The sequence below is a fragment of the Ascaphus truei genome, chromosome 5 (assembly GCF_040206685.1).
Source record: "Ascaphus truei isolate aAscTru1 chromosome 5, aAscTru1.hap1, whole genome shotgun sequence".
NCBI lineage: Eukaryota > Metazoa > Chordata > Amphibia > Anura > Ascaphidae > Ascaphus > Ascaphus truei.
In genome coordinates, this window is record NC_134487.1 from 171,250,519 (window position 1) to 171,263,375 (window position 12,857).

The window sequence follows — 12,857 nt, forward strand, 5'->3', positions numbered from 1 at the left end:
AGTATATATATATTTTTATTTTTTTTATTTTTTTTTCAGTGTGGGATAAACAAATTGTTTTCCAGCTGACTTACGATCCTATATTTCCCATATTTAGTAGTCAGTCTTCAGGGCTTTTGCAGAGAAGTGTTAGAAATTTTTTGGAAGAGTAGTGGGAATGCGGTTTCCTTTGGAATCACACACTTTCTTCACCACCTTCCTAGAAACGCAAACAAAATTAAACCCACTTTAACCTTTACATTCCCAGTTCCATACAAAAACGTTTATAGGACTTGCCATAAAGTGAAATCACTCAGCCATGTAACCGCTTGTCGATCATATATCATGTCTTGCATTTCATAGTATAAGATTATTCATAGGTTTTCACATTTATTCCCAAAAGCCGATTAGGTGGTTGTTGAGGGATCGGCCTGTAATGCGCTAAAAATATTCCAAAACTGGGCTGAGGTATAGGGTGCTCAGGGATGAGCCAGCCGGACCACCTCCCCGAGGCCCGTTACGCCCCAGTCAGCGTTACTGCATATTATCTTTTTTTAGTTCGGTTTACAATTTTAATATTTATGATCAATGATCTTCCTTCACTTTGTCAATTTATTTTTGAAGGTCAAAATTCCGCACCACTTCTTGGCGAAACTGTAGGGCCTTACAAAAGATACAGCCTACTTGCCCCCCAAAAGTAAAATTATTATAGCCATTTTAATTGTAAAGCTCAGATATTTTTAACCTGAAACATACTGTACCCTCTATCTGTACCCATTTAGCAGCTCCAGTACCTACTAAAACCAGATGTACCCATCTCTGCCTGTGTGTAAGATAAGCGCTGGCCGGCCAGCCTCTCATTAGTTGATGCTCAGAACCTTCAGCTAATTACAGAACCTTGAAGTTTGATAATGGATCTGATAAAGGATCCGTGTGTTATATGGAAGTGATCACTACTATTTATGCGTACATGAAGTATTTCATTCGCTAAATATTCTCTGCCTGTAATAAATATGCACAGGATAGGGTTATTTCATACGAGGAGCTCACTTTGTTACCTTCTGTATCCCACATTGACAGAGGAACTAAAGTGCCCCTATTTTCATGTGCCGGATGTTGGAGGTTCTGCTTATGATCTCTTTGTAACACTTAAACACAGAGAAGTATGAATGAAATGGAGTGCAGTTTCCCCCAATATGACCTATTTGGAAAGAGAGATCCATGTGATCCACCTAAAGCAGATTAACCAATTTTTTATTTTTAAGTTAAAAATGTAAATAAGATTATTTTTATTCCTATTAAAAAGACCTAAAAGTAGCGTCCACATGGAAACTCCTGCTGCTTTTGCCCACTTTTCCATTCCACCACGGAGCTGTTTTCCATGCAGACTTCAGAGGATATTAGCATATAAAAAGGTCTACGTACTTGTATGTACGTACTGCTTTTTTTTTCCGCGTTAAGGAGGTGGGGATACTGTGGTCCTCCAACAATCTTTTTCTGAGAAGCTATTAACACAGTAGCCGTCTGCGAGCTCGCGCATGTGCAGGCGGCTACTGGGTAAAAAAGTTGGCTCACCCCTGGTGCAAGCTATTAAGTCGAGACCCCCATTTCATCCGTGACATCAGTCGGGGCCCCCCTACCTGATATAATTCAAATCACATGGAAAAAAAAAAGTGATATTATATATTATATACAATGTAAATGTGAATACATATACGTAAAAATACTTGCATATTTCAACATTTTTGGAACTGCCAAACATGACAAATTTGATATGGGTTTTAAAAATAAATCAGTGTAATATAATACAGACTGCAATTTTTTTCTCTCATCTCTCACCCTCCTCTCATTGTTCCCCCCCCCCCCCCAATTCTCATCATCCCCTCATTCCACCTCAGACGTGGAGCAGAGCGTTGGCAGAGGCAGGCGGTGGCAGAAGATGACAGCAGCCCGCCAGAGCAGGGCGGCAGAGGACAGCCGGGGAGGAGCGCGCTGTGGCAGCGGCAGACACCGGAAGTCAGTGAAGACTTCCGGGTCTGCAAGGGGTGAAGGTTAATGCATATGAGATGTCTAGTATCCGCCAACGGAGCTACCCAAATTAGGTGTTTTGAGGTCTAATAATCTCTAAATCAGTGACGATTAGCAGCCATATTCATTAGGTTTGGAGCTCATTTAGTAGGAATAAAACCAATTAAAAAATAAATAAAAAACTGGAGCGGGGAAAAAAACAAGTAAAAACAGATTCAGTGTACAGTATGGGGAACAAATGTTTAAACAATAAAAAATAAACATGCAAGAGGAACGGCCCCTTAAAAAAAAAAAAAAGGAAGCATTTGGGTGAACCGTTTATGGGTAAAAACAACATGGCCGCTTTCAAATGCAAATGGAGAAGAGCACTTGGGTGCAAAACTCTAGCTAAGCTGATGCTGATGGAGAGTTTGCAATAAAGGCCTCAAACAAAGAGTAACTCGGACAATGGAGAGTGAATGGTTTTTAGCAGCAGGCGCTGGATGGTTCCTATGGAAACGCCAATGGGGCCTAGTCAAATTTTGTTACTTCCTGAGGCATACAAATAGGCCTGTGGGTACCTAATCCCAAAACCTGTAGAGGGGGGGGGGGAAGAGCTTAAAGGATTCCCACACATATTGGAGAAGCAATAAAGCAAAAGCACTCAGGCATATAACACTTTTTAATCCCGTTCGATGGCAGTGAATCTTGTGACAATCTGTTTGTATGCTGTCTGGAAGCTAAGGGGTTAAAAAAAAGAACTCCATATTAAGGGACCAATAGAGAAGGGCCAGAGAATGATTGGTGTTGTTTTAAGATGTGTAACAATGTAGGTTTGAAAGCCCTAAAAGAAATACCATAGATTGTACAGTACAAGCAGCACTTGTTAAAGGATCAGCCCTATTTGTTGAGAAATGCTGCAGTGACACCAAAGCTGAGCTACAAGGCATCTCTTAAGGGATCCATAATGGCGGCCATCCATATACGAGTCCAAGCATGATTTGAAGGGGATGTTTCTACTGGTTTGGAAACAGCTGTAGGGTTTGACAATAAAGTTTGGGATTCAGATGCAAAACAAACAAACAAACGAAAAAAACGCAAACGAGTGTGCGCCCACGCGGCGATTACCGAGGCCCTGCGCTCTTCCCCAATGCATTTAAATTAAATGCCGGCAGCCGTGCGAGGCCTCTGCAACATCCCTTACAGCATCATGGCAACGCGTCGTCATTCACATGATGTCATGCTACCGTGGCAACATGACGTCACGTGACCCCGTGGCGTCATTTGACGCCGGAGCCAAGGTAAGAGGGCACAGGTGGAAACAAATTGCGCACCCCTGCCCTAACCTATGCAGATCACCATACACAAAAACAGTTTATTGGTTAAGCTGGTCTTACAGGACCCAGAACCATGTAGTGCACAGAGCAAGTATCCATTCCCCCCAGTCAGTATCCATTCCCCCGTCAGTATCCAGCCCCATTAGTGATCATTTTAAAATCGCTATAAAGTTATTTTTTATTAATCCTTAAAAATAAAAGCAGTTGATGGAAAGCTGTTCATTATATACATACACATACAGTTGTGTGTATATGTATACACACAGAAATATACATACACACACACAATGAACATTAGACAAGGGGACATCTTCCACTTCACTGCCAATGCTATATATGTAAACATTTGCGTTTTGGGATCTTCCTAATGCCCTTACTAGTTATCCATTTCCCCCAGATAAAGAGATGTGTTTTCTCATTAAACACTTCAGCCCCTTATCCATCCTGACCCAGGAAATACCTTTAGCACAAGTAAACACCCTTTGTCTGGAGTAGTGGGGGAGGGAGTAGACCTTGAAGAAGTCCCTCATGGGACTTGCAATAAAGTGAAAGCACTGAGCCATGTAAGGCCTGCTCTGATAGTTTTTACTGTCTAAGGGGGCAAGGCTCTAAAGTGCTGTTAGTGCCAACCAGCAGCTAACCCACAGCAACTCTAATGTAAAAGTTCATTAGATTTGCAAGACCAGGCCTCAGAGTTAACCCCCCCCCCCCCTGCTCCCCAACTCTTTGTACCAAATATGCAGAATATACAACACGCGCTGTTCAGATGTGGTTGGACCTAAAGGAGTTGGGAACGCAGCAATATTTCAAACCTTGCACTGTTCATTAACAAGGTGTTGGACGTATATCCTGGGTCCCCCTGGTCCCTTGTTTGTCCCCTTACCTTTCCATAGGCAACAGAGGCTGGGGAGAGTGCGGCGGGGATTTGCGTAGTAGTAAGCGCAAGCGGCGGCCATTAGGAGTATAGCACAACAGGGGAACTACAAGTCCCAGCAGCCTCAGGGGCTGCAGACCACATGTTGCCAGGCAACCAATAGGGCTGAGAGATGCATTGCAGTTAGAATTCTGACAGAGGGACTGCCAGTTTGAGCAAGGACAGAGAAAGGGATTGTAGGGTCTGGGTGTCAGTGGCATCCAGGCTAGGCCAGATTAACCCTTTAGGTCCAAGATAGGCCCCACTCACCTAATCAGATTGTGGCTGCTACAGGGAAACCCCTAGCTAGGGACATTTCCCCTGTAGCTGTATGTAGTTAGTGTATAGTGCCATTTGAAGACGCCGCACAGCGATTTGCGGGCTGTAGTCTGGGGCAGGACCACCACCGCACTATCAAAGGTGAGACCATCCTACCGGAGTTCACCCCATGGAGAAGCAGAGGTTTCGCTGCCATAGACGTCGCTGGATCAGTGGATCCCTTATGCTTTTTTTCGGCCATACCTGGGAGCTGGAGCACCAACTATAACACTTTCACCAACGTGCACCAACTATAACACTTTCAGTTACTATGTCTCACACATTGGGTGGGTTGGCTCTTGAGGACACCAGTGAGGTTGGGTGCCCAGGGGACCCACAATACCTTGGAGAAATCCCATCAAGGGTTGGACACTACGGTTGGAGGGCACGGTGGGGCTACGGCGGTGCGAGGCCTATATTGTATGTGGGTTAATGATATATCTAGTTGTAGCTGTGTTCAGTAAACTGTTATTAAATACAAGTGTGTGAACTTATTGCATTGGGTCCTGTGAAGGGGTTATCCGGCGCTATCAGGATCCCTCACAGGTGGAGGCGCTGTCACCAGATGGATCAGGTACACCCCAGGCTCCCAGCAGCGGAGGTTCAGGCCTCCTGTGAGCCACAGGTAAAGCACCACACACACTCAGTAGCTGCCACATTTCCCATAGGGTGGCGGAAAGAGCGCTACAGATGTGTTTAGCGATACTCATCGTTATACAATGCAGCTTGCTTATCTCCATACATTTCGCATCATTGTACAAACCAGTAACAAAGACCGTGCTTGGAAAGAATAATACACACAGCAATTTCAAATATGTAAAAGCTGTTGGAAAATAATTGGGTCATATTGCATGTATGAGGGCTTTCACTCTATACATGCTGGTACGTAAAGATGTTATTCCTCAGGAGACGTATTGATTTTATTCCTCAGGAGGGGTATTAAACCCCTCCCCCCCAGGGAAAAAAACCAAAAAAAAAAACAGAAAACCGGACCCCAGCTGTTTGTTGGCCTCTGACCTTATGCTTTCCCAAAGTGTGATTTTCACTCCTCGCCCCCTCCTCCTCACTGGCAGGCATTGCCACCCCCCTACTGAGGCAGCACAGAACAGTTTGCTGCACCCGTTGGCTGATTAAGTGTAGGGGTCAGAATCACTGCTTATATACAGTAGGAGAGAAAGCAGGGTGGGTAGCTGTAGATGTCCTTGTGTTCATGTAGTAATGGGGGCAGGAGGAGTTGGTAGTGTAATAACTGTATGTTGGTCCATTAAAATATAATAAGTTACAAGATTTCAAGCCTCTCCAGTTTGTCAGGTATCGGGTAACAGGACCTTGGGAGATTCAAAAGCTTGTAACTTATTAACTATCTGTTGGCCCAATAAATGACATCATACTGCCCACTCATTCTCCCTCCTTTGTTACTACAATATATGCTTACATATGCAAATCCCACTTCTCACCATATAAATAGCAGGATTGCCCTCTTACACACATCAGTTGCCCCATAAGCTTTAATGAGACCACAATACACCGAAGAATTACGGTCTCACAAATCTCAGTTACCCCTATGACACTTTAAGGGGATCACTCATTAAAAGTCATCCACACTACTACGCACAGCAGAGTTCAACAGGATCACCATCTTAGGCCTGGGACCCGCTGCGCCCGGCGGCACGAGCGTTCCCCACCAGCAGGGGAATCCTCCCGAGCCGGTCCCAGTCCCCCCTGGCTGCACAGCTCACTACACGCTGGGACGCGTCAGCCGCCAGGGGATTCAAGAGAATTGTAAAAAGGCCCCGCTGCCTCAGACCCCGCGCCCGCACTGCAGACAGGCGGCGCCTGGAGAGGCACTTGGGGCTTTTTCCGGTCCAAAGGGACCATTTTTGCGAGCGGGGGTGGCCAAAACGGGTGGGGGGCGTGGCCATGACGTGGGAGGGGGGGTGCGGCCATGACGTGAGGGGGTGGGACCGCCCGTCAGCCGTTCAGCCCCTCAACCGCTGAGCCCCTCAAATCCTCACACACAGACAGGCACTCAGGCACACACACAGACACGCACTCAGATACACACAGACAGGCACTCACAAATACACACGGGGGGTGGGTGGGGGTGAATCGGAGCCCGGGGGATCGGAGAGGGGGGGGGGGGGGGAGAATCGGAAGGGGAACCCCCCCCCCCCCAAGAGGAGAGTCTGTGGGAGGGAGCAGGGGGGGACTTCATTGGTGCTGCAGTTTATTTAAAATCGCTGCTTTCCCACCACACTCTCCTCCCCGCTCCCCGAAGCCTCCCGTCCCCTCCTCATTGGCTCACAGCCACACCACGTGACGCGTCGCCGCTTGGGATTACAATTCTCTTGAATCCCCTGGCGGCTGACGCGTCACAGCGTGCCGTGAGGGGGGACTGGGACCGGCTCGGGAGGATTCCCCTGCTGGTGGGGAACGCTCGTGCGGCCGCCCGCGCCGCCGGGCGCAGAGGGTTCCAGCCCTAATCCCAAGCAGCGACGTGTCACGTGGTGTGGCTGTGAGCCAATGAGGAGGGGAGGCTTCGGGGAGGAGAGTGTGGAGGGAAATCAGCGACGAACTTCACAACATATTTAATACCCTATATATAACTAGATGTACCAGGCGTAACATAGCCCGGGCCTAGGGGGGTCAACTTTTGGGGGCAGCCCATGTAATGTCCACGCCATATACATTTGCCGCACTCTCGGGCCTGATGGGAAGTCACTTAGCTGTTGCGGCCGCCTCCTTAGCTGCCGCCCTCCTCTTTCTGACCTGCAGCGTCAGATGTTACCAACGTGACGTTACATGGCAATACATAGTCGCAGCGTCAAATGACATGTTACCATGGCAACGTGACGCCATGCGATGTCACATTGCAGTCATTTGACACTGCAGTTCAGAAAAAGGAAGCGGGCAGAAGCAAGGAGGCGGCTTAAAAGTTAAGTGCCATGGGGCGGTGGAGCTTCACCCCTCCCAGTAATGCCGTGCTCTCTCTTGTCCGGTCTTCCCACCTTACTCTGTCCTCCATGATGCCCTATTCCTCCCCTCTCTTTGCACTCCCTGCCTTACCGTGTCTGCTCCTCTCTGTGCACATTACACTCCCTCCTCATCTCATCGGTCTCCTCCTCTCCTTCCTCTGTTCCTCCTGCTACTGACCTTGCGGTCTCTCCTCTCTTTGCATTCCCTCCTACCCCATGTGCACACTGCTCTCTATTCCCGCTCCTCCTCTCCTTGCTGTCTGTCTCCCCTCCCTCAGGCCCTGCTCCTCTTTGCACTTAACTCCCCTCTCTTTGCACTCCCTTCCTTACTGTGTCTGCTTCTCTCTGTTCACACTACACTCTCTCTCCTAATCAACTCATCTGTCTCCTCCTCTCCTTGCTGTCTCTCGGTTTCCTACTCCTATTCAACTAGCTGTCACTCCTTGCATTCCCTCCTGCCCCATGTGCACACGGTGTCTCGGGTGAGTGACAGGCTGGTCAGCCTATCACAGAGGGGGAGGGATCTGTAGTCTAATTGGCTGTCTCTGGTGGAGTAACAGGCCATTCAATCTATCACAGAGGATTGTGCAGACATCTTTAGAGATAGATATAGATATATAGAGAGATATACACACACACACACACACACACACACACACACACGTACACGTCTGCAACCCTGCCTTTCAACCATTATCACCTAGCATACAGTTCTCTCACTGCAGCAAGGGATTCTGGGAAATTACATGCAAATGAGCACACAATGTGTCACCTTTTGCCTGGAATATCCATTGACATGGAGCCAATTTAAGCAAATGCATTGCCGTTCACACAGCTTTTAAGCACAGCATGGGATTAGCAAAGCAAGTCAAACCACTCACAGACATGATTCAACCTTTATGAGTATCATTAGTGTGAGGTTGGTTTATACTTGCTTTGTAAATTATATAATATATATATATATATATATATATATATATATATATACAGTACACACAATATTTTTATTTGCTGTGTGTATGGTATGTATGTGTGTGTGTGTATATATGTGTGTGTGTGTGTATATATGTGTGTGTGTGTGTATATATGTGTGTGTGTGTGTATATATGTGTGTGTGTGTGTATATATGTGTGTGTGTATATATGTGTGTGTGTATATATGTGTGTGTGTATATATGTGTGTGTGTATATATGTGTGTGTGTATATATGTGTGTGTGTATATATGTGCGTGTGTATATATGTGCGTGTGTATATATGTGCGTGTGTATATATGTGCGTGTGTATATATGTGCGTGTGTATATATGTGCGTGTGTGTATGTGCGTGTGTGTATGTGCGTGTGTGTATGTGCGTGTGTGTATGTGCGTGTGTGTATGTGCGTGTGTGTATGTGCGTGTGTGTATGTGCGTGCGTGTATGTGTGTGCGTGTGTGTATGTGTGTGCGTGTGTGTATGTACATACAGTGGACCCGCTGGATGGGAGGTGCACGATCCTAGATGGGCTAAGGGACCTATAAACAAGTATTCCTGTGAGTGTATTCTTTTAGTCTTTTATTGAATAAATCATTTTTGACAGGTCTACACACTGTTTATTTGCGCTTTTCCAAAATTAGACACACAAATGTAACAATGTTTGTTCCCCTGAATGCTTTCCTTGTCAGAAGTATGTTTGAGTGTATAATGCTATCAGTAGCCCCAGGCTCTGCTCTGGCACTTGTATAGTGTCATAGTGGTATGCAGGCTGTTTACCCATAAGATTAGTGAGAAGGCCCTGCGGCTATAGAAAGGCAGGCCTTCATCGGGACAAAGGTAGAGCAGGAAGTCTGTGCAGGATTATGTGTGTGCACCCGGGGGCTGGGAACCTGCTCCTCTATACACAGCTTCTAGTGCTATATGGGCAACCCCAATGTGTGTGTACGTATGCATATAGAAATCCAAAATTGGTGTGTACTCACAGCCATATAATACAATGCCTGGGTACATAAAGAATAGGAAAAAATAGTATATACACTAGACGAATGACAAGCACTCACAGAATTTGCAAAAATATAAGAGGCTTGGTTCAAAGACCTCAACGTTTCGGTCCTGCACAGAGCAGAGTTCTGAGAAAGTAAATCTTTCCACATACAGATCAGGGGCGGACTAGCATCTAAAATACTTAGGAAGCAGCCAGCATTTTGTTAAGCGGACACGAACACTGACACAAACACACACACCTCCCCCTGCCACAGTGTGAATTGAGAGCAGGGGTGGGCAGAGTCCTAGGCCGCTAAAACTGGCTCCCAGCCCTTAAGCGCCTCTGCTACATGCCCTCCACATTAAGCGGTGCGGGGGTGGCTGAGTGGTCAGTCACCACTGCTCACAGCGCGACTGCAAAGCAGCATCAGGCATGAACGCATGCAAGGGAGCGCTGTTGCAGCGGTGACTGACAGGCCAGCCAGTGCGATTCATAGCACAGGCGCCAGGGATTATATTTTAGACACACACACACACATTTATCAATATGTTCAGCAAATCAATCCAGAATAGCTCCGGCTCCCCCATCACAGTACTCAAGTTTGTCCTTACCTTGGTCCGGTAGAGTGGGCGGGGGCCGGGCGGCAGATAGAGCAGCACCAAGCAGGACACCCCAGAAAAGGAGAAACCTTCCGGAGAACATCCCAGCACGGCTAGTGTAGGCCGTGGGAACCCATGAGGCCTCCAGTGTCAGGGGGAGGAGACAAGTCTCACACAGCTCCTAGGGAAGGCAGAACAGACCTCAGTTACACACATAACCCGGTAACACACACAACAGCCGGACTGAGATTTGGATTGTAAACTCTTCGGGGCAGGGATGCCTTTTTCCTAATGTTACTTTTATGTCTCAAATACAAATATCACTTGTGAGCACATGCATAGGTCTGCAACCCTGCCTTTCCCCATTATCTCTTTGCATAGTGCTTCCTCTGCAGCCAGGGATTCTGGGAAATGGACATGCAAATGAGCACACAGTAGGTCTCTTATGTCTCGAGTGCGTATTACCATTATGCATTATATCATTAAATCACGTATATTACTGCGGTGAAGCGCCAAGTACATGGATGGCACCATTTAAATAAAAGATATACACATTAAATCACTGCAGACCAACAGTTGCACACTAAACAGGTGGACTAGTCACTGCAAACCTGCATGTCACACACACAAAATCACTGCAGACCCCAGATATACACACGACTAATAATTACAGATCCAGTTGCACAAATTAGGAAACAAACAAGCATTGATGTATTGTGTGTTCTAAGGCAGTGGTGTGCAAATTGGGGGCGCAGGATTTTTCTGGTGGGGGGGCGCGGGCGGTTGCAGAGGCCCCACGCTCTTCCCTGAGGCATTTAAATTAAATGCCAGGGGACCGCGCGAGCTCTCTACAACTTCAACTTACTGGGATTCAGCCTGCTTCTGGTCACATCTCCATATCAAAGCGGTGTCAAATGACGTCACGGGTCATTTGACGCCAGGTCACTTCTGCGTGGGGGGGGGGATGGCGCAAGCTCTAGAGCCAGCACACAGGGGGGGGCAGGGCGCCCAGCAAAAAAAAAAAAACACCTTTGTGTGCCCCTGTTCTAAGGACTCGAGGGTCTCACAGCGCAGGTCAATATGGCGAGCATTTAAAGCTAGTGCCCAGAGAGAAGAGAATCACAGAAGATATGGGTCTTGAGTGATTTCTTGAAAACTTGGAAGGTGGGAGCTTTCCTCATGTTGATAAGCAAGTTGTTACCGAGTGTAGCCAGGTCCCCTCCGGCCCCCCCGCGCTCCCGTGTTTCCCCCCTCCTTACCCTCTATATGTGGGGATGTGCTGGCAGGGCGATGGAGTCGCCGGCGGCTCCCTCCGCAGGGTGCCACCATGTGCATGAAGAGTCGCGCATGCGCAGAAGTGGCGATTGCGAGATAGAGGTTCTTGCTGGTAAGGCATGCGAAGGGCACCCCGTGGTGGCCATTAGAGTCGCGCATGCGCAGTGTCCTGTGCGCAAGAAGTCCCAATGTTAATCAGGCAGCAAAGAGATGCTTAGGGAGAAGCTGCCAGGTGACACTATTGCCAATGGGATGGCTGGATTGCTTCTGAAGGGAGGAAAGACTACTGCCTACTGGGACAGGAAATGAGAAGTCAGAACCAGGAACCTGAAGGTACAGGTTGTGTCCACGGAGCTGTGCTCCAGGGACTAGGCCAGAGGTAATCCCCCCAGGGCCCAGTTAGTTCCCTGAGCCACTGTAGAAGTGTTCTATGTGCTTGGTATAGGGAAAGGCCTTATGACAGGGACTCTTTCCACTGTAGCAATAGAGAGAGATATGCTGCAGGACATTTTCTGAATGCCAGTGCAGCTTGACAGCTGAAAGGAGATCTGAACTCAATAGCAGAGACTGTTCTCAAAGGATCATCCGGCTGGGGATCCCTCCCCAGAGGAGTCAGACAATGGAATCATTCTTGCAAGGAGCAGCGCGTTGCGCCGCGGGACCACGTTGCAGAGTGCTGATTACTGAGGATTATCCTGGTCAGGACTATGACCAAGGAGGTATATTAAGTGCACCACCGGGCCCCAACCAAGGGAAGCGTTATCCCTCACACGTACACTATTGTTTGTGGACACTCAGGGGTTAAGTGCCCAAGCACATTGCTACGGAAAGGACTGAGAGTATTGCATGATTGACATGTGGGGTGGTACCATGCTGAACAAGGGAAATGATGCACTGATGTCTATGTAAAGGTTATTATTATAATGCTTAGTAAATACTGTTTTTATTGAAGTGCGAGTGTATTTTCTGTGTATATTGGTTCTGGTGAGGCAACACTCCCACCTTGTTGGGATCCCTCGCCAGTGGAGGCGCTGCACCTTGTATAAGTATACCTCAGGCTCCCCGTGGCGGAGGCTCAGGCCTCTTGTTAGCAGCACGCGTAGTTGCAGTACTCCAGGGGTACAAGGGCTACACGAGTCTGGGTCCTTCTGCCGAGAATGCGCTTTTTCCAATCCTGGTGGATTTGAACCGAGGAAGACAGAGTAGTTGGTTGATTGGGGTAGTCTTGTTTCCGGATATGGAGTAATGCGCTCCAAGATGTACATTGGTGCTAGGCTGCGTGTGGCCCTGAAGGTCGTAAAAAGCGGACTTAACTCCATTCGCCATCTGATTGGTAGCCAGTAAAGTTCTCTCAGGATTCCACTGATGTCGTTTTGACTGCAGTATTCCGAATAGTTGTGACCAATTGATGTGGTTGTTTGGCAAATGAAGAGACAATGAGTTGCCATAGGCAAATCTAGAGGTAGTCATGGAGTGGGGTAGTCTTCCACAGGTCTTGT

The 12,857-nt window shown here is 47.6% G+C and overlaps 1 protein-coding gene across 5 annotated transcripts in view; it reads right to left on the reverse strand.

Annotated features, from left to right (window-relative positions):
* FGFR1 (fibroblast growth factor receptor 1) overlaps window positions 1–12,857 on the reverse strand; it is a 94,586-nt gene that overhangs the window by 56,329 nt on the left and 25,400 nt on the right. For all 5 annotated transcript variants that reach the window (XM_075601254.1, XM_075601253.1, XM_075601251.1 and 2 more), the window contains exon 2: window positions 10,096–10,264. In XM_075601254.1, the coding sequence (XP_075457369.1) occupies window positions 10,096–10,186 (91 nt within the window). In that variant the 5' untranslated portion in view covers window positions 10,187–10,264. The remainder of the gene's footprint in view (window positions 1–10,095; window positions 10,265–12,857) is intronic.